The sequence below is a fragment of the Nerophis ophidion genome, linkage group LG26 (genome assembly GCF_033978795.1).
Source record: "Nerophis ophidion isolate RoL-2023_Sa linkage group LG26, RoL_Noph_v1.0, whole genome shotgun sequence".
Taxonomy (NCBI): Eukaryota; Metazoa; Chordata; class Actinopteri; order Syngnathiformes; family Syngnathidae; genus Nerophis; species Nerophis ophidion.
In genome coordinates this window covers 7,684,222-7,708,415 of record NC_084636.1, presented here as the reverse complement: position 1 = coordinate 7,708,415, position 24,194 = coordinate 7,684,222, and the positions used below count along the sequence as shown (strand labels likewise).

At 38.8% G+C, this 24,194-nt stretch overlaps 1 protein-coding gene and 1 long non-coding RNA gene across 2 annotated transcripts in view; one reads left to right on the top strand and one right to left on the bottom strand.

Moving 5' to 3' along the window:
- LOC133543687 (leucine-rich repeat-containing protein 52-like) overlaps window positions 1-10,903 on the top strand; it is a 43,545-nt gene extending 32,642 nt beyond the window's left edge. Inside the window, exon 2 of the mRNA XM_061888384.1 lies at window positions 10,020-10,903. Coding sequence (XP_061744368.1) covers window positions 10,020-10,339 — 320 coding nt within the window. The 3' untranslated portion in view covers window positions 10,340-10,903. The remainder of the gene's footprint in view (window positions 1-10,019) is intronic.
- Window positions 1-24,194, bottom strand: part of LOC133543836 (uncharacterized) — a 129,198-nt gene that overhangs the window by 67,692 nt on the left and 37,312 nt on the right. The window lies entirely within an intron of this gene.

Below are 24,194 nucleotides of genomic sequence, written 5' to 3'. Positions count from 1 at the left end.
CCATAGCCCCAGTTCTTACACTATGAAGGCTAGTATTAGTGATTTAGCGGCTAATGGACATCAGCCGCTAGCTAGCCAGCCATGTTTTAAAGCACCTCTTCCTGAGAGCGTTTCAGTGTTATAACTTCACATTTATCGTTAGTTTTTAAGCCAAAATGTGTCCATTCTCTCTTTTCTGTCTATACACTGTGTCTACTTGTAAGTTCTCCATGATTGTGCGCTGCCGAACATGCTCCTCTGCTCGGAAAACCAGCAATGTTGCAAAGCGCGATCATGCCCGGGAACTGATACTTTTCAAAGAGACTATAGTACCGTTTTTCATTCATTAGTACAGGGGTGTCCAAACTTTATCCACTGACGGCCGCACACTGAAAAATCAAAGCAAGCGGGGGCCATTTTGATATTTTTTATTTTAAAGAACAATACAATATATGTATAAAAAATATACATTTGGGCCTCAACTCAGGCTTAATCCCAGGGACTCCAAAGGGTTTTGGTCAAAAAAATATAAAAAATGTGTCATTATTCAGTATTATCTTTTTATTATTATTCAAGCTTTGAATCTCTAGATCAACATTAGGTCTATCTGTCAATATAATGATTTTAAAGTTTTAAGTTGTATGCTCTTTTTGTCACCAAAAAATGTTTTTTGATGGAAAAATCACAAAATATGCAATATTTTCACCCAATAATTTTTTCAAGTGGAATATTTGAGATTATATAGTAATTGGAGCCTTAAAAAAGTCAATAACTCATCACACCATTGATTTTAATTAATTATTATTTTTTGAGCAATGACACTTAAAAACAAATCACACTAAAATTATTGGGGATCCAAAAGTGTCCTACTCATTAAAGTGTTAGAAAATTAAGTATACATTTTTTTACCGTTTACTTTTAACACAATAATCTCGAGATCAACTTCAGATCTATCCGCCAATTATAAATTTTATTGTTGTTTATGTTTTTTGTTTGTTCGTTTTAGGCCCTTCTTTTAAAAAAACGGCTCAGTTTTTTATATGGCAAACACAAAATATGCAACATCCATCCATCCATCCATTTCCTACCGCTTATTCCCTTTCGGGGTCGCGGGGGGCGCTGGCGCCTATCTCAGCTACAATCGGGCGGCATTTTCCCCAAAAAATATCTCAAAGTGGAAAATTTAACTTGACGTAATTGGAGCCTTGAATAGGTCAATAATTCATAATGACATTGATTTTGATTTATTATTATTTTTTAAAGAAAGAAACAGCCTGCATGGCAGCTTTGGGTTAGTAGAGTCAACATTGCGACATTTTATTGTTACATTTCACCTGTTTGCTCCTTTATATCACTTTTTTACGTATTTTTAAAATATGTCGTTAAAAAATTACCTGCGGGCCGCACTTTGGACACCCTGCATTAGTAGTGAAGTGAAGTGAATTATATTTATATAGCGCTTTTCTCTAGGGACTCAAAGCGCTTTTTTTACATAGTGAAACCCAATATCTAAGTCACATTTAAACCAGTGTGGGTGGTACTGAGAGCAGGTGGGTAAAGTGTCTTGCCCAAGGACACAACGGCAGTGACTAGGATGGCGGAAGTGGGAATCGAACCTGCAAGCCTCAAGTTGCTGGCACGGCCACTCTACCAACCGAGCTATGCCGCCCCATGAGACAATACTAGTACCGACATACCGTACAACCGTAGTTCATATTTTCGGGACCTATGCGGATCCCAAATACCCCAAGCAGGTGCTGACCGGTCAGACAAGTGGGTTTTGCACCCTAGTAAGAAGGAAGGTTGGGTGACGGAGAGCAGACGGTGACAAAGAGTGACGGAGGCCACCTGACGGCCTTCACACAGGAAGGAGGGACGAGACAGGAAGAGGAAGCGTGCCGAGACAATAAGGAGGGAAATGTAATGCAGTTGCGTCCCATTTATCCATGTGGAGACACATGAAGATCTTCTTTTAGAAATCAACTTGCAAGCAGTATTGATCCTTCCTACCATCTTTCCTCCGTCGTCAGACCTTCCACCTTACAGGTGCATGAGTGCACCACAATCGACGCGTTAGCAGCGAAAAGGACGCCATATTCAGTTCAAAACTTTCCTCGGCACCCTCATATCTGCTGACCTGTCCTGGACCCAAAATACAACTGCGGTCATCCGGAAGGCCCAACGGAGACTCCACTTCCTGAGGGTGCTAAGGAAGAACAGACTGGAAAGACAGCTGATGGTGACCTTCTATCGCTCGGCTGTCGAAAGCCTGCTGACGTAATGCATAACAGTGTGGTACGCCAGCTGCACTGAAGCAGACAAACAGGCGATTCAGAGGGTCATAAAGTCTGCACAAAAAATCATCGGCTGCCCCCTGCCCTTCTTGAAGGATTTATACGACTCCCGTTGCCTCAAGAAAGCAAAAAACATCCCCAAAGACAGCACACACCCTGGCTTCCACCTGTTCCACCTGCTATCATCAGGCAGGCGCTACAGGTGCATCAGAGCCAGAACAAACAGGCTCAGAGACAGCTTCTTTCCCAGAGCTGTCACCATCTTGAACTCTAACTTGTAATGATAATAATTCACCCCTATACAATATCCCACCCTACTACCCTACTGTGTAATACGACCTTTCGAGTGCAATACGTCCGACACTGATTGTTATTTATTACTTCGGTACTCTTGTCTTGTTCTGTATATTGTACAGTATTTTGTATTTCTATAGTGTTTTGTATATTGTATAGGAGTGCTTATTATTTTTATTGGATAGTAGTCTGTTTATTTCAATTGTTAGTTTTTCCTTTATTACCTCTTGTGTTATTCATTTTACCCCATATTTGTTCCCACTACCACAACTTAAGTTGGAGTCTTTCATCTCGTCATATGCAAATATAATGACAATAAAGTCTATTCTATTCTAAAACTTGGAAGACACACATTTTTGCAGCAAATTCCTAAAAAAACTAAGGAACTTGGACCACTAAACATGTTGTCAGATCCTTGCATTGACATTTTGACAGAATGTCCAAAGGTGTGATTTATTAACTGAGGCGTTCTTCAAGGCGTCTCTTTAAGTCCTGTCCTTTTCGGTCATTCTTTTTTTTTTTCAAAATGTGGTTTACGTAACCAAGGTGTTAGAATAATTGTACATACAGTGGGGCAAAAAAGTATTTAGTCAGCCACCGATTGTGCAAGTTCTCCCACTTAAAATGTTGACAGAGGTCTGTAATTTTCATCATAGATACACTTCAACTGTGAGAGACAGAATGTGAAAAAATGGATACATGGATGATACAGCAGAGGATTGGGAGAATGTCATGTGGTCAGATGAAACCAAAATGCAACTTTTTGGTATATACTCAACTCGTCGTGTTTGGAGGAAGAAGAATACTGAGTTGCATCCCAAGAACACCACACCTACTGTGAAGCATGGGGGTGGAAACATCATGCTTTGGGGCTGTTTTTCTGCTAAGGGGACAGGACGATTGATCCGTGTTAAGGAAAGAATGAATCGTGAGATTTTGAGCCAAAACATCCTTCCATCAGTGAGAGCTTTGAATGGTTGACCAAATACATATTTTCCACCATAATTTACAAATATATTCTTTAAAATTCCTACAATGTGAATTCCTGGATTTTTTTTTCACATTCTGTCCCTCACAGTTGAAGTGTACCGATGATGAAAATTACAGACCTCTGTCATCATTTTAAGTGGGAGAACTTGCACAATCGGTGGCTGACTAAATACTTTTTTGCCCCACTGTAAGTGTGAAGAGGCGGAGCCGACGGTCCGACGGAGCGGCAGGGCACGCTGGAGCCCGGCCCAAAATGGCGGAGAGGAGGCAGAAGGAGGGAAGAAGAACAGGATGATGATGAATTAGAACATGATGATGATGAAAAAGAAGAGGACAAAGAAGACAAAGAAAAGGATGAATAAAAAGACAGAGAAAAGGTCAAAGAGGACAAAGAAAAAGCCAAAGAGGAGGAAGAAAAAGGTATAGACAAGGAGAAAGACAAGGAAGAAGACAAAGACAAAATGGAAGAAGAAAATGAAAAGAAGACAGGTGGCCGTGGTAGTCTTCATTTCCCACCCCTTCAAAAAAGGGAGGGGGGAGTAGGCTCAGCCGGCCGGAAGCCCGGCTTGCATCTGGCGATGGAGGTATGTGGAGAGGTGGAGCCGGCGTACGAGCAGCGGGGCAGGGAACGCTTGAGCCCGGCCCAAGATGGCGGGAAGGAGGCGGAGACGACGACCGAGCGGAGAGGCGGTGCGTGCCGGGAGGGACGCAACAATCAAATTCCGGAGCGCGATCCACACACCTGAACTTGATTGTGGCGTCGCTACCGGCACGCCCCGCCTCTCCACAATAAGTTATGACAAAAACTGTCTTTGAACCTACCAAGAAGAAGGCTTGTAAAACTCCACTGTGTAGGGGGGGAAGCAACATGAAGGCGTTTCTGTTTCTTTCACGTATTGTAATCAACAAAAAGATATTGTCTGACCCATCCATCGGTAGTCCCTTTAGGGGTCGGGGCTCGCATTCGAGTGGAAGGCGGCATACACCCTGGACAAGTCGCCACCTCATCGCAGGGTCAACACAGATAGACAGACAACCTTTGCACTCACATTCACATACTAGGGCCAATTAAGTGTTGCCAGTCAACCTATCCCCAGGTGCATGTCTTTGGAGGTGGGAGGAAGCCGGAGTACCCGGAGGAAACCAACGTAGTCACGGGGAGAACATGCAAACTCCACACAGAAAGATCCCGAGCCCGGGATTGAACTCAGGACTACTTAGGACCTTCGTATTGTGAGGCACATGCACTAACCCCTGTTCCACCGGGCTGACCCAAGAACTACAAAAGCGAAGAGGAAGCAGGACTAGACTCTCCTCACTGAGCCAAATTGAATTCTGTCTCTTTTTGATTCTTTGCTTCTTGCCCTGTTTAATAGATGTCATCAGTGTTTGAACTTGACAAAAGGTGTTGCAGTCAGTAGTCATTTGTTCAACTTCTTTAGTTCTACTAGTGGTGTTCCTCAAGGTTCCGCTGTAAGCAGTGGTGTGCCGTCAGGCCTAACAGAACCAAAAATCATGATCAAAATTACAGATAAAAATAAATCTTTCATTTACTTTTCCTAAATATTAAAAAGGACTCATATTTTCTTCATGTCATATTCCGTACAATTGACCACTAAATGGTAACACCTGAATACGTTTTTCAACTTGTTTAAGTCGGGGTCCACGTCAATCAATTCATGGTAATTGAACTCCGAGCTGACGTTTTGGTGAATTTAGGAAACTGAAACAATACAAAAAGAATGCTATTGTAAGTTAGTAAAACTAACACAGACACCCGTAAACGTGTTACCATATTAGCTCATGCTAATGGCGCTAGCGTGATTACTTTAAGATAGCACGTAGCATACATGAAAACACTCCCACAAACATCACACATGGTACGGTTTAGTAAGAATGAGTTGTTTTAGTTATATTGTAAAACTTATTTTACCATCCAATCCATCCATTTTCTACCGGGGGGTCGCTGAAGCCTATCTCAGTTGCATTCGGGCGGAAGGCGGTGTACACGCTAGACAAGTCTCCACCTCATTGCAGACTTACTTCACTACGAATTGATTAACGTGGACCACGACTTACACAAGTTGAAAAACTTATTGGGGTGTTACCATTTAGTGGTCAATTGTACGGAATATGTACTGTACTGTGCAATCTACTAATAAAAGTTGCAATCAATCAATCAATCAAAAACAAACGTGGATGAAGAATCCTATCGAGGGGAAAACTGTCACATTGAGTTTGTGACGAACCCCAAGATGCAGAAAAGGCGGTAAACATGATTTAATTTAACACTAAAACAAGAACAAACAAAAGGCGCTCACAAGGCGGAAAACAAACTTGGCTATGAACAAAAACTAGCACAAAGGCTAACTGTGGACTCGAAACAAAAACACGTACTGTGACACGAAGGAACTATGACATGAGCAGAGTGAACAGAAGTAGGCACAGCTACAACGATAAGTATTAATGACATTGACAGGTAGTGGTGACAATAATCCAGCACTGACTGGAGGGGAAGGCAGCTTTAAATAGTAACTGGCTGATTGACACCAGGTGTGGCCAGGTGCCAATCAGCCACAGCTGGGGAGACACAGCACTCAGGGAGACAAACAGGAAACTGACAAAATAAGAGCGCCGACTGGAAACAAAGACAACGCAGAGGAAAAACTGAAACATCACCAAACTGTCATGGACAAGCCTGACAAAAACGCTATAGACCAGGGGTGTCAAACTCAAATACAGAGTGGGCCAAAATTTTAAACTGAACAAAGCCACAGGCCAAGGTTGAACAAATTAACCTTTTAATAGGGACCCAAACAAGTTTTGCATTGAATATTGAACAAGCGAGATTTATATAACTTTATAGTGACATGCAAAATCGAGTTTCAAATAATACCAATAATTTAAAAATAGCAATGGCATATCAAATCAAATTTAAATAGAAATTGAATGCCTCTTTTCTATTTGCAGCCTTCTCAGGTAAATATAAAAAAATTAACTTTTACCACAGGCTAATAATACATTTTTATATTGTAGCGTCCAGGAAGAGGTAGTATTGCAAGGGGTGCTGTGTATTTGTTCTGTTGTGTTTATGTTGTGTTACAGTGCGGATGTTCTCCCGAAATTTGCTTGTCATTCTCGTTTAGTGTTGGTTCACAGTGTGGCGCATATTTGTAACAGTCTTCAAGTTGTTTATACGGCCACCCTCAGAGTGACCTGTATGGCTGTTGACCAAGCTTGCATTGCATTAGTGTCTGTGTGTGTGTGTGTGTGTGTGTGTGTGTGTGTGTGTGTGTGTGTGTGTGTGTGTGTGTGTGTGTGTGTGTGTGCGTAAAAGCCACATATATCATGTGACTAGGCCGGCACGCTCTTTCTATGTAGGAAAAGCGGACGTGACGAAAGGTTTTAGAGGACGCTTGAGGCAGTGCCTTTAAGGCACGCCCCCAATATTGTTGTCCAGGTGGGAATCGGGAGAAATTTGGGAGAACGGTTGCCCCCTGTGATCTTCATGAGGGGCACTGAAATTTGGGAGTCTCCTTGGAAAATCAGGGGTGGGGGGGGGGGGGGGGGATGCTCCAATACCGGCGGGCCAGCTCCAATGTTAATTTGATATTGCCTCAAGGGCCAAATGAAAATACACGGCGGGCCAGAGTTTGACAACCATGGATAAAGAACGAAATGGCATATACTTCCGGTTCAAGGCACAAAACAGAAAGTACATTTTCAACCAGCAGCACCTGCAGTGAGCAAACTGGTCCAAAAGAAGGCGCCGTAGCACAAGCATTAACACAGTGACACTGTCAGAATTTTATGACAACTATTTGTTGAATACGAAAAATGATGGCGAAGAATAATCCGTATATTAGCCGCACCGTTTTAGCGTAAGAACAAAGTAGCGGCTTATAGTCCAGAAAATACAGTAAAATAAATATATATATATATAACTATGCAACACCTCCTCTCCACTTCCTGTTTGGATATAATTCCTTCGCTCTCTCTCCTCGTGGTTGACCGAGCTCAACCTCTCCTGGGCGAGTCAATTGAGCATGAAGGTAGGGCGCGGTGATGAGGTCGATAATTAGCGGCGGCGCTAATGAGAGATGAAGGGAGATGAGATGATAAAAAGATGGCCGATGGCTGTCAGATAAACCGCCCGAGCACGACTCTCCTCTTAACGCCGGCGCGAATCAACGTGAGCGCTGTATGCTAATGCCGCCGTGTCATTGAGGCAGAGTGAAAAGGGCGAGCAGAGCACACAGCTGAACACGTATGACCTCTACTGCATTAAAAAGTTTCCATTTCTAAAATCGATGGTTGTTTTTTCGGTGTATTACTGTCAAGGGAAAATTGGTAACCTCTGTTTTTTTTAAACGATACAATTCTGCCAACTGTAAGATCTACTCAAATTTTTAAAATTTACAATTTAATGGACAACTTGCTTTGAAATCATAAATCAGATATTTAGTTTTATTTCAACAAAAACAAGGTTGTAATGTATGATATGTTTGTTTCATTATTGGGAAACACAGAACTAATAGTTTATTTATATTACAGATTATAACTACTATAATTGCTTTAAATGTAGAATATATGTATATTTTTATTATTCGCATGTGAATAATGCTATATAATAGACTGTATTTATATTATTCACATGTGAATAATGCTGTATAATAGACTGTATTTGTTATTCACATGAGAATAAAGCTGTATAATAGACTGTATTTACGTTATTCACACGAGAATAATGCTGTATAATAGACTGTATTTGTTATTCACATGAGAGTAAGGCTGTATAATAGACTGTATTTATGTTATTCACATTTGAATAATGCTGTCTAATAGACTGTATATTAATCCCATGTGAATAATGCTGTAAAATAGACTGTATTAATATAATTTTCACATGTGAATAATGCTGTATAATAGACTGTATGTATGATATTTACATGTGAATAATGCTGCATAATAGACTGTGTTTATGTTATTCAACTGTGAATAATGCTGTATAATAGTCTGTATTTACGTTATTCACATGAGAATAATGCAGTATAATAGACTGTATTTATGTTATTCACATGTGAATAATGCTGTATAATAGACTGTATTTATATTATTCACATGTGAATAATGCTGTTTTATAGACTTTATATTATTCATATATGAATAATGCTGTATAATAGACTGTATTTATATTATTCACATGTGAATACTGCTGTATTATAGACTATTTATATTATTCACATGTGAATAATGCTGCATAATAGTCTGTATCTATGTTATTCACATGAGAATAATGCTGTATAATAGACTGTATTTATGTTATTCACATGTGAATAATGCTGTATAATAGACTGTATTTATATTATTCACCTGTGAATAATGCTGTATAATAGACTGTATTTATGTTATTCACATGAGAATAATGCTGTTTAATAGACTGTATTTACGTCATTCACATGAGAATAATTCTGTATAATAGACTGTATTTATATTATTCACATGTGAATAATGCTGTATTATAGACTATTTATATTATTCACATGTGAATAATGCTGTATAATGGACTGTATTTATATTATTCACATGTGAATAACGCTGTTGTATTTGGCAACAATTAAAGCCAGAGGTGTCACATTGATGCTTCAAACCATAGACATCTTATAAGGGTACGCAGCATGCAGTGCTACTGCCTACTGGCGCTAACGAGACGCGGGGCCGCCATCTTGGAGTGGTGATCCGCTCCACTCAGTGCAATTCATTGGGCAGGAGCAATGAACTGTCAGCGCATTTAATTTATTTTACCATCTTTCGGAAACAACAACACCAGAAATGTGTCCCGTGAAAAACCTTCCGACCGGAACTCTCTTATAACTGAAGTTCCTTGGGTGAATAATGTAAACCCACTACACCGGTATGTTTTAGCGCTTCCATGGCGAGTTTACTGACAGATATAAGTAAGAACTTTATACTACTTTATATTACAAATGGCAACAGTGGATAGAGAATAAGAAGATAGAGAAAAAGAAGAAGCTTATCTACTACGGTGTCGGATGTGCGCAAATTTCTAGGACTTATGCAGATCAGAAAATACAGATCAGCAGATAACAGAAGGTAAGAAAAGCTGGTTTGAACAAGTGAAGACCAAGTCTTTAAAATATTCTCTTGGATTTTCAAATTCTTTTTGAGTTTTGTCTCTCTTAGGATTAAAAATGTCGAGCAAAGAGAGACCAGCTTGCTAGTAAATAAATACAATTTAAAAAATAGAGTCAGCTCACTGGTAAGTGCTGCTACTTGAGCTATTTTTAGAACAGGCCAGCGGGCGACTCATCTGGTCCTTACGGGCTACCCGCGGGCACCACGTTGGTGACCCCTGCTCTAACCACTAGGCCACTGAGTAGTTTTTGACCTATAACGCATGCCAAGAAACCGCCTGACCGGGATTTCCTCTCCTCCTTCCAGACGAGGGCCAGACCGTTTGCCACGGCCCCCCCGAGCTGGCAGGCCGGCGCCTGGCCGAGGTGGGCATGCAGCTGCGGGTGGACTGCCACCAAGGCTTGGGCTACTGGGACTACCTCTTCTTCGTCGCCATCGGCTTCATCATCTTCTCGGCGGGCACCGTGTCGGCCTGGGTGATGGGCGTGCTCATGGTGCTGTACGAGCGCTACAGCAAGCGCCGGAGCGAGGAGCTGGACAGTGACGACGAGGACGAGCGGGGGGGAGGACGAGGAGGAGGGAACCATGGCAACGGGGACGTGAGCAAGCCTGGCATGCAGGTTTGACCGCACCCGCGACCCCCAGAACCAAAGACTCTGCAAAGGCTACACGTTTAGATACTGCGGCTACGCTCCCCCAAATATTGGACCGTGTGTGTGTGTGTGTGTGTGTGTGTGTGTGTGGGCTGGTTTTAAGGATGCCTTCAACTCTGGAATACAGGAAATGACCCTGAGAGTATTGACAGCAATAAGTACCCCCAAACCTTTTTTTTTTTTTAAGTAAAACCTGCAATTTTGGCACATATCATTACAGTAACAATTCAATTCAGTTACATATATATATTATTTATTTATTTTTTTATACGCCAATTTGTTCCCTTTTTTTGTTTTTGTCATACATTCCAAAAAGTCAACATGCACTATTTCCATTTGTGGAAAGATTTCCAAATGTAATTACATTTCTTATGTCAATATGTAATATGCACTTTTTCAAATGTATTAATTAATTTTTTTCCGTTAAAAAACAAAAAAAAGCAACATGTTCCTCTCGATAAAAGCTCAGTTTTGATCCACCCTGGTCGTTTATACTGCCCTATCAAATTAAATCAAATTTAATTCAATTCAATTAAACACAACACTCTTACACTGTTTTATTACTATTTTTTGATTCATTTGAATCGTTACTATTTTTTATTTTTATGTTTTGAATTGGATTTATTAAATTAGTACACTGCTTAATCTTTTATTTTATTGTTCTAAATGTAATTAAATATATTTTAATTATTAAAACCCTATTTTTTTAGTTCATTGTTTTATATGTAATTTAATTTAATTAGTACACCCATGTTACTATTTTTTTTTTTTATTGCTTTGAAACTAATTCATTAACTTAGTAGACCATTAAATTTATTTCAATGTTTTGAAATAAATTCGATTAAAATTATTTATTATTAATTAATTGTTAATTTTATTTAATTTTTATAAATTATTGTATTACAATATAATATTATATTAGAATAATTTTTATTTAATTGTATTAATCATTATACATTATTTACATTTAATTTAATTGAGACACCCCTTTAACCATGTTTTGATTGTTTTGTATTACATTAAATTAGTAAAACCACTTATTGCATTTGAATTGATTTGATTGTTGATTTTACCCCGTCAACAAAATATTTTTTAAACAGCAATTAGTAGATATGTGACTATTTTGTGAACATAATTGCAGCAAAATCTGGCATTTTGGGAAATTGTTGCGTTGTTTCAGGGGTTTGTGCAGAATAGCGCTCTTTGATTAATAGTAGTGTGCAGTTTTATGCAAAAACATGAATATAGACCTTAAAGTTTGCACAAAAACTGCTCTTTTTTTCCGTCAGCAAAACTTGTGTTTACTCGCTGCCGTGCACTGCTTCCAATTTCAGAAGAAATCCTCAGTAAAAAGGAGTTTAGAGAGAAATATGACGATATTATTAGCATCTCACACACATACACACACGCACACACAGACACAAACACAAACACACACACACACACTCACACCCACACACACACACACACACACGCACACACACAGAGTGGGGGTCACAGAGAGTGTGATGCTGCTACATATTCCAACATTTCAAGTTAAAAGCCTTAAGGTGACTCACTAGCAAACATGTCTCCTTTAAGCACCAGGAGCAAAATACAGTTTTTTGTTATCTGAATGTAAAGAAAATGAATGTATAATAAAGTCAAGCATTCATCTCTACTAAATCATCAGATATGAGAACCCTTTCTCTGTATCCTAAGAAAATCTGGAAAAACCTTGAATAATTGGATTATTAATTGCACGTCATTACAGTTTTTAGTAGTAATAGTAGTCATATATATATATGTATTTATACATACATACATATATTTATACATATATACATATATTTATACATACATACATATATATGTATACATATATATATATATATTTTTTGTAATATATATATATGTACTTAAGTCTACACACATATGTATCTACACACACATATATGTGGACATATATATATATATATATATATATATATATATATATATATATATATATATATATACATATATATATATATATATATACATATACATGTACTTAAGTCTACACACACATATATGAGTGTATATATATATATATATATATATATATATATATATATATATATAAAGATAATTATGTGTGGGAAAAAAAAATCACAAGACTACTTCATCTCTACAGAACTGTTTCATGAGGGGTTCCTCAATCATCAGGAGATTTTCTCCTGATGATTGAAGGATGATTGAGGGTTTCATGAGGGATTCCCTCAATCGTCAGGAGAGTTTCCCCTGATGATTGAGGGAAACCCTCATGAAACAGTTCTGTAGAGATAAAGTAGTCTTGTGATTTTTTTCCCACACATACATATATTGCGCTCTACCACGGTATCGAGCACTATTCTCTGGCTAATCTAATTAAGACATAAATATAAAGATATGTATGTGTATATACATATACTTTATTGCATATATGTATACAAATACATATATACATACATATATACGTATATACTGTACATACGTATACACATATATACATATACATTTATTTATAGTGTAATATATTATATATTATATATACTTTCTTTTTTTACAGAAATATAATAGTTTTACATACAAGCTTTATTTCCTATTTGAATAACTCACAATACATTTTCTTTAGATAATATATTTTTAATAAATTCATAATTAATGAAAGTAAACACTGACTATTTTTTTAAACTTGCAAATACAATTGAATAAATGCAAACTGTAAGAGTAAATGTCAGCACTTTATTTAATTTATAAAATTAAATTTTACAAAACTAAATGTTTTCCTTTTTTTTTTTTATTCCATTAGCTTTTTATTAGAAAAAATACAACTAAAAAGTTTTTACAAGTGCTTTTCTTTTCCACCTTCCAAAAAAGCAACATCCTCCTTACCATTCAAACTAAAAGTGACCAAGAAGGCGGAATGTCGGGATGAGACAATAACCAGGAAGGACATTCATTCGAGTCCAAGCAAACACAAACACGCAAACAAACAAAAGTATGAATGTAAAATAGACAACCTTGGACGCCATGGCGTGCGTGTAGTTGACACCTGGTCATCAACTTCTACTGGATGCTCCAACCTGTCCTGGTGGAGGAAGTGGGTCAGGCTAACGCTTGGAGACCACGTCAGGGTGATCGAATCCGTCGCGGAGCTTAAACGAGAATCTAAGTGACTGAGAGCGCGCTTGGCTGACCTCGTGTTCCGTTTGTGTGTGTGTGTGCGCGCGATCAGACTCATGACTCCATCACCCAAATCAGTCATCGGCCCTGTTCCTATTACCTCCACCAAGGAGGTCGGTGTACGTTATCATTGCCATTTGTGTGTCTTCTCTCAGGACTTGTCAACAAAGTACTGAAACAATATTTATGAAACTTTATGTAGGGGCGAGGCGAGGGCAAAGGAAGGAACAAATTAATTTTGGCCTGAATCTGGATTAATGACTTCTGGAAACATTTGTGAATAGAGATGTCCGATATTATCGGCCGATAAATGCTTTAAAATGTAATATCGGAAATGATCGGACGTAGGGAGAATGACAGAGGGCCATAAACCTTAAGGCACTGCCTTTGTGTGCCGGCCCAATCACATAATATCTACGGCAGGGGTGTCTAAAGTGCGGCCCGGGGGCCATTTTCGGCCTGCAGCTAATTGTTTAGTGGCCTGCCACCAGAGGTGGGTAGAGTAGCCAGAAATTGTACTCAAGTAAGAGTACTGTTACTTTAGAGATTTATTACTCAAGTAAAAGTAAGGAGTAGTCACCCAAATATTTACTTGAGTCAAAGTAAAAAGTATGTTGTGAAAAAACTACTCAAGTACTGAGTAACTGATGAGTAACCTGTTTGTTTAATGATGACTGCAACAAGTAATGCACAAAAATAGCAATGAGCAAATTCAGAGCCAGGAATATCTCTTAAGCAACTAAAACAATAATATATATTAAATAATAATACATTAAAATAAAAATAAATTAAGGCACATTGAGCCACAATAACTTAACAGCACCATAGACTCAGTAGGCATTGATTGATTGATTGATTGATTGATTGATTGATTGATTGATTGAAGCTTGTATTAGTAGATTGCACAGTACAATACATATTCCGTACAATTGACCACTAAATGGTAACACTCCAATAAGTTTTTCAACGTTAATCAATTACTTATTAAATGACCAAGTCGAGGTGATCTACCTCATATATTCATACACACACATAGATCATATACATACATACATTTATATTCACAGTATATAATTTATATTTATTTATTTTGCCGTTTTTGTTGACATGTTAAAGGTGTTTTAATGAATATACATGCATGTTTAACATATAGATTCCTATCTTTCATGAAGACAAGAATATAAGTTGGTGTATTACCTGATTCTGATGACTTGCATTGATTGGAATCAGACGTCCACGTTTTCAAATGGAGGAGAAAAAAAGTTCCTCCTTTCTGTCTAATAACACATGAAAGTCGTTGGTTTCTGGCATCTTATTTGTCCAGCTTCCATATTCGTTTTTATACACTTTACAAGAAATACATTGGCGGCAAACTCCGTAGCTTGCTAGCTTGTTTGCGCTGGTTTTCGGAGACTCTTATTTTGTTAGCGCAGGCGCGATGGTGCGGCGCTTTTATTGTGAAGACAGGAACTGTGCGATCAGTCTTTAGGCTTTTGACGGGAAGTACGGTTGAAATAAAAAGTGTCTTTTTTCCTTTGCACTTTTGATTGATTGATTGATTGATACTTTTATTAGTAGATTGCACAGTACAGTACATATTCCGTACAATTGACCACTAAATGGTAACACCCCAATAAGTTTTCAACTTGTTTAAGTCGGGTCATGTGACTGCCTGGCTCTGTTTGATTGCTCCAACGTCACTAGTGACTGCATGTGATTGGTGAAACGCAGGCATGCGTGGATCTTATTTTGAAAAACCAAAACAAAAAATAATTAGATCGATGAAAAAAAGCAGCGAGTAGCGAGCTGAATGTAGATAAATGGAGCAGAGTAAAAGTAGCGTTTCTTCTCTATGAATATACTCAAGTACAAGTAAAAGTATGTTGCATAAAAACTACTCTTGGAAGTACAATTTATCCCAAAAGTTACTCAAGTAGATGTAACAGAGTAAATGTAGCGTGTTACTACCCACCTCTGCCCACCACACATTCTAAAAATGCTATTGCAAAAATCAAAAATAAAAACACTAAAAAAAGTAGAATGAGGTGAAATCTAACAGGGAAAAGTTGCAATGTTGACACAAAGCTGCCATGCAGGCTGTTTGTTTTTCTTTTGTCTTTCTTTATTTCGCTCTTATTGTCAATGCTGAAAATAAAAAAAAAGTTAAAACATTTTTTTTTTTTTTGATAATGAGTTATTGACCTATTTAAGGCTCCAATTACTTCAAATATTTAACTTTATAATGTTTTATGTGGAAAATATTATGTGCATATATTGTGTGGGTGCCATATAAATACAATGTTTTCTTTGACAAAAGAGCATAAAACCAACAAAATAATAGTTCAAACGTAAAATCGACAGATATATCTGAAGTCTATCTCGTAACTTAAGTGTTAAAAGTAAAACAAATAATAATAAAAATGTATCTCTTTATGAGTGGGGGACCTTTTGGATCCCAAAGATATTTAGTGGGATTTTATTTATTTTGTATTTTATTTTATAGTTTTACTATAAAAAACAAAGTTGTCTTTGACTGAAAAGGCATAAAACCTTTTTTTTTTTTTTAAACTTTATATCAACCTGAAGTTGATATAGAGATTTACTGTAAGCGTTACATAAAAAATAAAAATAATATTTTGACTTATTTTCAACATGTTGATGACGGAGACCCTCTATGGTCCCTGGGAGTCCCAAAGGTAAAAAAAAAAAAGAATCCATATATTTTGTTATGGTTTGAAAATGAAAAAAATCAAAAAGGCCCCCGCATGTTTTAATTTTTCCGTGTGTGGCCCTCAGTGTAAAAAGTTTGAACACCACTGATCTACGGCCTTTCACACACACAAGTGAATGCAACGCATACTTGGTCAACAGCCATACAGGTCACAATGAGGGTGGCTGTATAAACAACTTTAACACTGTTACAAATATGCGCCACACTGTGAACCCACACCAAACAAGAATGACAAACACATTTTGGGAGAACATCCGCACCGTAACACAATATAAACACAACAGAACAAATACCCAGAACCCCTTGCAGCACTAGCTCTGCCTGGACGCTATTATAATTAATTAATTCATTCATAATTAATTAAATACTGACAACTTTTTGTTTTTCATTAAGTCAAACATTTTTTTTTACTTCCAAATATAATTGAATAAATACAAACTGTAAAAAAAAAGCAGATTACCAGTAAACTTCAGCACTTTATATTCTATTTTTATATTACTATAATTTAATTTGATATATATTTTTTTCATTTCCTTTGATGAAATCACAACTGCACACACAAATAGGAGAACGAAGCAGAAGAACGAAGTAGAGACATGGCGACGAGGAGTAAGAAGTGAGGTGAATTATATTTATATAGCGCTTTTCTCTCGTGACTCAAAGCGCTTTACATAGTGAAACCCAATATCTAAGTTAAAAAAAAAATTAAACCAGTGTGGGTGGCACTGGGAGCAGGTGGGTAAACTGTCTTGCCCAAGGACACAACGGCAGTAACTAGGTCGGCAGAAGCTGGGATCGAACCTGGAACCCTCAAGTTGCTGGGACAGCCACTCTACCAACCTAGCTATACCGCCCCGTAAGAAGAAGAAATACGCTTGCAAGTTCCAAAATGATTTGGAAATTTTTTTTTATTTCATCCAGGACAGTTCAAAGGGGAAGGGGTATGCTACCTGCACCTCAACCCTGCCTGCCGCCCCCCCGTCCCTCCCAAACATCTCCCGAATTCGGAGGTCTCAAGGTTAGCAAGTATGACCGAGCGTGATGTTTGTGTCCGAAACTGTAATGTTAGCATTGTAGCTAACATAGCTATGCTAGTGTGGCTGTCCTTAACATTACCTCCTTGCGATGTATGGCATCTATTATGTTGGACAAGTTGGGAGTTAGGGACCATAGGGGGGCGCCACCGATGACTGAATTTACCCTTGATTGGACTTTGTCTTACAAACCCCGTTTCCATATGAGTTGAGAAATTGTGTTAGATGTAAATATAAACGGAATACAATGATTTGCAAATCCTTTTCAACCCATATTCAGTTGAATATGCTACAAAGACAACATATTTGATGTTCAAACTGATAAACATTTTTTTTTTCTTGCAAATAATCATTAACTTTAGAATTTGATGCCAAACACGTGACAAAGAAGTTGGGAAAGGTGGCAAAAAATACTGATAAAGTTGAGGAATGCTCATCAAACACTTATTTGAAACATCCCACAGGTGTGAAGGCTAATTGGGAACAGGTGGGTGCCATGATTGGGTATAAAAACAGCTTCCCAAAAAATGCTCTAGTCTTTCACAAGAAAGGATGGGGCGAGGTACACCCCTTTGTCCACAACTGCGTGAGCAAATAGTCAAACAGCTTAAGAACAACGTTTCTCAAAGTGCAATTGCAAGAAATGTAGGGATTTCAACATCTACGGTCCATAATATCATCAAAAGGTTCAGAGAATCTGGAGAAATCACTCCACGTAAGCGGCATGGCCGGAAACCAATATTGAATGACCGTGACATTCGATCCCTCAGACGGCAATGATTCAAAAACCGATATAAATCTCTAAAGGATATCACCACATGGGCTCAGGAACACTTCAGAAAACCACTGTCACTAAATACAGTTCGTCGCTACAACTGTAAGTGAAGTGAAGTGAATTATATCTATATAGCGCTTTTTCTCTAGTGACTCAAAGCGCTTTACATAGTGAAACCCAATATCTAAGTTACATTTAAACCAGTGTGGGTGGCACTGGGAGCAGGTGGGTAAAGTGTCTTGCCCAAAGACACAACTGCAATAACTAGGATGGCGGAAGCGGGGATCGAACCTGCAATCCTCAAGTTGCTGGCACGGCCACTCTACCAACCGAGCTATACCGCCAAGTGCAAGTTGAAGCTCTACTATGCAAAGCGAACGCCATTTATCAACAACATCCAGAAACGCCGCCGGCTTCTCTGGGCCTGAGCTCATCTAAGATGGACTGATGCAAAGTGGAAAAGTGTTCGACGAGTCCACATTTTAAATTGTTTTTGGAAATATTCGACATTGTGTCTTCCGGACCAAAGGGGAAGCGAACCATCCAGACTGTTATCGAAGTTCAAAAGCTAGCATCTGTGATGGTATGGGGGTGCATTAGTGCCCAAGGCATGGGTAACTTACACATCTGTGAGGGCACCATCAATACAGGTTTTGGAACAACATATGCTGCCATCTAAGTGCCGTCTTTTTCATGGACGCCCCTGCTTATTTCAGCAAGACAATGCCTAGCCACATTCAGCACGTTTTACAACAGCGTGGCTTCGTAAAAAAAAAAGTGCGGGTACTTTCCTGGCCCGCCTGCAGTCCAGACCTGTCTCCCATCGAAAATGTGCGGCGCATTACGAAGCGTAAAATACGACAACGGAGACCCCGGACTGTTGAACGACTGAAGCTCTACATATAACAAGAATGGGAAAGAATTCCACTTTCAAAGCTTCAACAATTAGTTTCCTCAATTCCCAAACGTTTATTGAGTGTTGTTAAAAGAAAAGGTGGTGTAACACAGTGGTGAACATGCCCTTTCCCAACTACTTTGGCACGTGTTGCAGACATGAAATTCTAAGTTAATTATTATTTGCAAAAAAATTAAATAAAGTTTATGAGTTTGAACATCAAATATGTTGTCTTTGTAGCATATTCAACTGAATATGGGTTGAAAAGAATTTGCAAATCATTGTATTCCGTTTATATTTACATCTAACACAATTTCCCAACTCATATGGAAACGGGGTTGGTATTACATTGGACAAGTTGGGAGTTAGGGACCATAGGGGGTGCCGCAAATGACTGAATTCACCCTTGATTGGTCTTTGTCTTAGTTTTTGCATTACGAGACAGGTCATTAGTCTTTTCTCCAGGTGAACAGCCGTTCTGTATTCAATACAAAACCCGCGTAGGAAGTAAAAAGGACGCGGAAGAATCACAACAACATGTTCTCTTTTTCAATTAGCCGCTGTAATCTGTAGTCCAAATGTGTCAAGCCTGCTGAGGTTCATCATCTTGGTACGCACACACACACACACTTGCTGCCTCATTATCTGCGGCGTCTGTCGCGCTTTTGGGCACGCACGCACACACACATTGGCGTGCACGTGCACGGCGAACCTCAAGGGCGCAGTTAAAGTCAGAGAGTCAACATTAGCGCCGCTTGTTTTTCTTGCTCTCTCTCTTGTCATGCATCACCACCTACCCTCCATCTTCATTCTGACACACACGTGCACGCACACACACACGCACACACACAGCAAAATGAGCACACACACACACAGCAAAATGAGGTGAAAGGAGCGCTTCGTAGCTTTTTATAGCACACGGACCAGCCAAAAAAGTCCTCACTCGTGTTAAAAGTGCTTATTGCAAGCGGGAGCGTTTGCGTGTCACGTGACGCGACCGCGTAAGCAACGGCACTTCGAAATGGCCGCCAAAAGGCCGTTCGTAGCAGCGCCACGGTAATAACGAGACGCATCGCTGCATTCGCGTGATGGTCTTTGCAAAGGCCGACAGGTGTGCCTATTGAAGTGTCCATGGGGTGTTAACTAACTGCGCGTTTGGAAAATTTGACACGGCAAAATATTGCGCTGTTTTGCGGACGATGGGTCAGAGGACGACACGAGTGTGCCAAAACGATAAGGTGTGTGTGTAAAGGTGGTGAACATGTTATATATTTTGTTTATTCATGTGGTTGGGGTCAGAGGTCATGTTATTGGGACAGTTTTTTTCTACTGTGTATGAGTAAACTCATACTCAAACCTAGAAATTAATTTTTTTTTTTAATTCCTTTGAAAAAAAAATTCAAAAACTCTCATTTACTTCATTACATTTTTTCCATAAATGTTATTTCATTTCATTCACAGTATATTTTCTATTTTATTATTGTGTTTTTTCTTCAAAGAATAAACCACATAAACGTCAGTTACAATACATTCTGCTCATTGTTTAGCATTATAAATTTAAGTCATTCCCAAAAATATTTTTGTTTTATTTCTTCATTTGTATGCACCCAAGCTCCTTTATATATAAACTGTCATTTAAGTAAAATTTATATATTCTAAATTACTTTAATTTAATTTGATATATTTTAAACTCAAGCATTCGTTCCTACTAAATCACCAGATATAAGAACTATTTCTCCTGACCCTAAGAACATCTGGAAAAACGTTGAATAATTGGATTATTAACAGCACTTCATTACACTTTTTAGTAGTAATAATGTCACATTATATACATGTATGTATATATACATACATATATACATATATATACAGATATACATACGTATATATACATACGTATATATACATATACACATATATATATATATATATATACATATATATCCAAATATACATACATATATATCCATATATACATATCCATCCATCCATCCGTCCATCTTCTTCCGCTTATCCGGGGTCGGGTCGCGGGGGCAACAGCCTAAGCAGGGAAACCCAGACTTCCCTCTCCCCAGCCACTTCGTCTAGCTCTTCCCGGGGGATCCCGAGGCGTTCCCAGGCCAGCCGGGAGACATAGTCTTCCCAACGTGTCCTGGGTCTTCCCCATGGCCTCCTACCGGTTGGACGTGCCCTAAACACCTCATATATACATATATACATATATATATGTAATTATATATATATATACATGCATATGTTTACATATATATACATATTTACACATATACACATACAAATACATAGCTACATATACATATATATTTATCCATCCATCCATCCATTTTCTACCGCTTATTCCCTTTCGGGGTCGCGGGGGGCGCTGGCGCCTATCTCAGCTACAATCGGGCGGAAGGCAGGGTACACCCTGGACAAGTCGCCACCTCATCGCAGGGCCAACACAGATAGACAGACAACATTCACACTCACATTCACACACTAGGGCCAATTTAGTGTTGCCAATCAACCTATCCCCAGGTGCATGTCTTTGGAAGTGGGAGGGGCCTATCCCCAGGTGCATGTCTTTGGAAGTGGGAGGAAGCCGGAGTACCCGGAGGGAACCCACGCATTCACGGGGAGAACATGCAAACTCCACACAGAAAGATCCCCAGCCTGGATTTGAACCCAGGACTGCAGGACCTTCGTATTGTGAGGCAGACGCACTAACCCCTCTGCCACCGTGAAGCCCCTATATATTTATTTATAATATAATATTTTATATCTTATATATACACATTTATTTACATTTACATTTATTTATTTTACATACAAGCTATGGACCATTTTTTTCCATTTAAATAATTCACAATTATTTTCTTTAGACAACATATTCTTAATAAATTCATAATTAATTAAAGTAAATACTGACAATTCTTTGCTTTTTTATTAAGTCAAACATTTTTTTACTTGCAAATATAATTGAATAAATACAAACTAAAAAAAATGCAGATTACCAGTAAACTTCAGCACTTTATATTTTATTTTTATATTTAATTACTATAATTTAACTTGATATTTATATTTTTTTTCATTTCCTTTGATGAAATGACATCTAAATATAAATATTTATAAATATTATTAATTTTTATTCCAAGCTCCCTAGAGATGCTGTCATTGCTCGCTAAAATAGATTTTTCAAAGGCAACACAACCAAACGGTCCTCACTGTGCGTAAGTGCGTGCGTGTGTGTGTGTGTGTGTGTGCGTGTGTGTGTGTGTGTGTGTGTGGGAAAAGAGAAGGTGTGTATGTTATGTTAATATAAGCGGACATATACCTGCTGATGTTGCTTCCTTTGATGCTTTCCCTGAGAGTTCTCTTTAGTTTTGTACTCCATGTATCACTGAGCAATAAAGACGTTGATAAAACGACGAGTGGACAAAAAAAGATGGAAAGATGTGGATTGAATTCTCCCCGCTTTGTTCCGCCATGATTAATCCCCAACATTTCTTACGTTTGTGTGCTTCTACTTGTTGCTAGGCGGAATTATTTCCTGCTGCTTCTACGACAGCAGGATCGGGAACTTAGAAAAGACTACGCACTTGGGAAATGATTCCAAAAATCAGTTGGAAAACTAAAAGCTTTTTTTTCAGCACGGCGCCATCTGCTGGTGTAGAGTGGCGCTGCACTTGCCGCTAATGCAAAGTCCACCAGGAGACAGACAGTTTGCATCAACTACCAGGAACACAAAAGGCCGGCGGCACAACAGCATTGCTCAGGATGCGGCTATATGTGTGTGTGTGTGTGTGTGTGTGTGTGTGTGTGTGCGTGAGAGTGATTGTGTGGGTGTTGTTCCGGACTGTGTGCGCTGTGTGGTATGATCCCGTTATTTCTCTAAGGGTGATGTTAGCATCTCAGCATGAAGCCCACATAGACCATCTAATGCAATAAGTCAATAACACACACACACACACACACACACACACACACACACACACACACACACACACACATACGCACACGCACACCTACTCGCACACAGCAGCTTCAAACAGCCTTCCAGCGCTGAAGTTCAGCAGTTTGTAGTCAAAGTAGCATGATAAGAACCACACATTATGTTGATAAGACTCACACTTTGTGTTGATAAGACACACATGTGTGTTGATGAGACGCACACATTGTGTTGGTGAGACACAAACATTTGGTTGATAAGACACACATGCGTGTTGAGATACACACATTATGTTGTTAAGACACACATTGTGTTGATAGGGCACACGTGTGTTGAGACACACTTCTGTTGATGAGACACACTGTGTTGATGTATTGTTGAGACACACACACATTGCGTCGATGAGACACAAACATTGTGTCGATGAGACACACATTGTGTCGATGGGGCACAAACATTGTGTTTTTGAGTCACACGCATTGTGTTGATGAGACACACACGTGTGTAGATGAGACACATTGTGTCGATGAGACACACACATTGTGCTGATGAGACACACACATTGTGCTGATGAGACAAACATTGTGTTGATAAGACACACGTGTGTTGATGAGACACACATTGTGTTGATGAGACACAAACATTGTGTTGCTGAGACACACAAATTGTGTTGAGACACACATTGTGTTGATGAGACACACGTGTGTGGATGAGACACATTGTGTCGAAGAGACACAAATATTGTGTCGATGAAACACAAACATTGTGTCGATGACACACAAACATTGTGTCGATGAGACACAAACATTGTGTTAATATGACACACACGTGTGTTGATGAGACACACACATTGTGTTGAGACACAAACATTGTGCTGTTGAGACACACAAATTGTGTTGAGACACATTGTATTGATGAGACAAACATGGTGTTGATAAGACACACACGTGGGTTGATGAGACACACATTGTGTTGATAACACACACACATTGTGTTGATGAGACACAAACATTGTGTTAATAAGAACCACACGTGTTGATGAGACACACATGTGTGTTGATCATACACACATTGTGTCGATGACACACACACATTGTGTTGATGAGACACACATTGTGTTGATGAGACACACATTGTGTCGATGACACACACACACATTGTGTTGATGAGACACAAACATTGTGTTAATAAAACACACACGTGTGTTGATGAGACACACACATTGTGTCGATGACACATACACATTGTGTCGATGAGACAC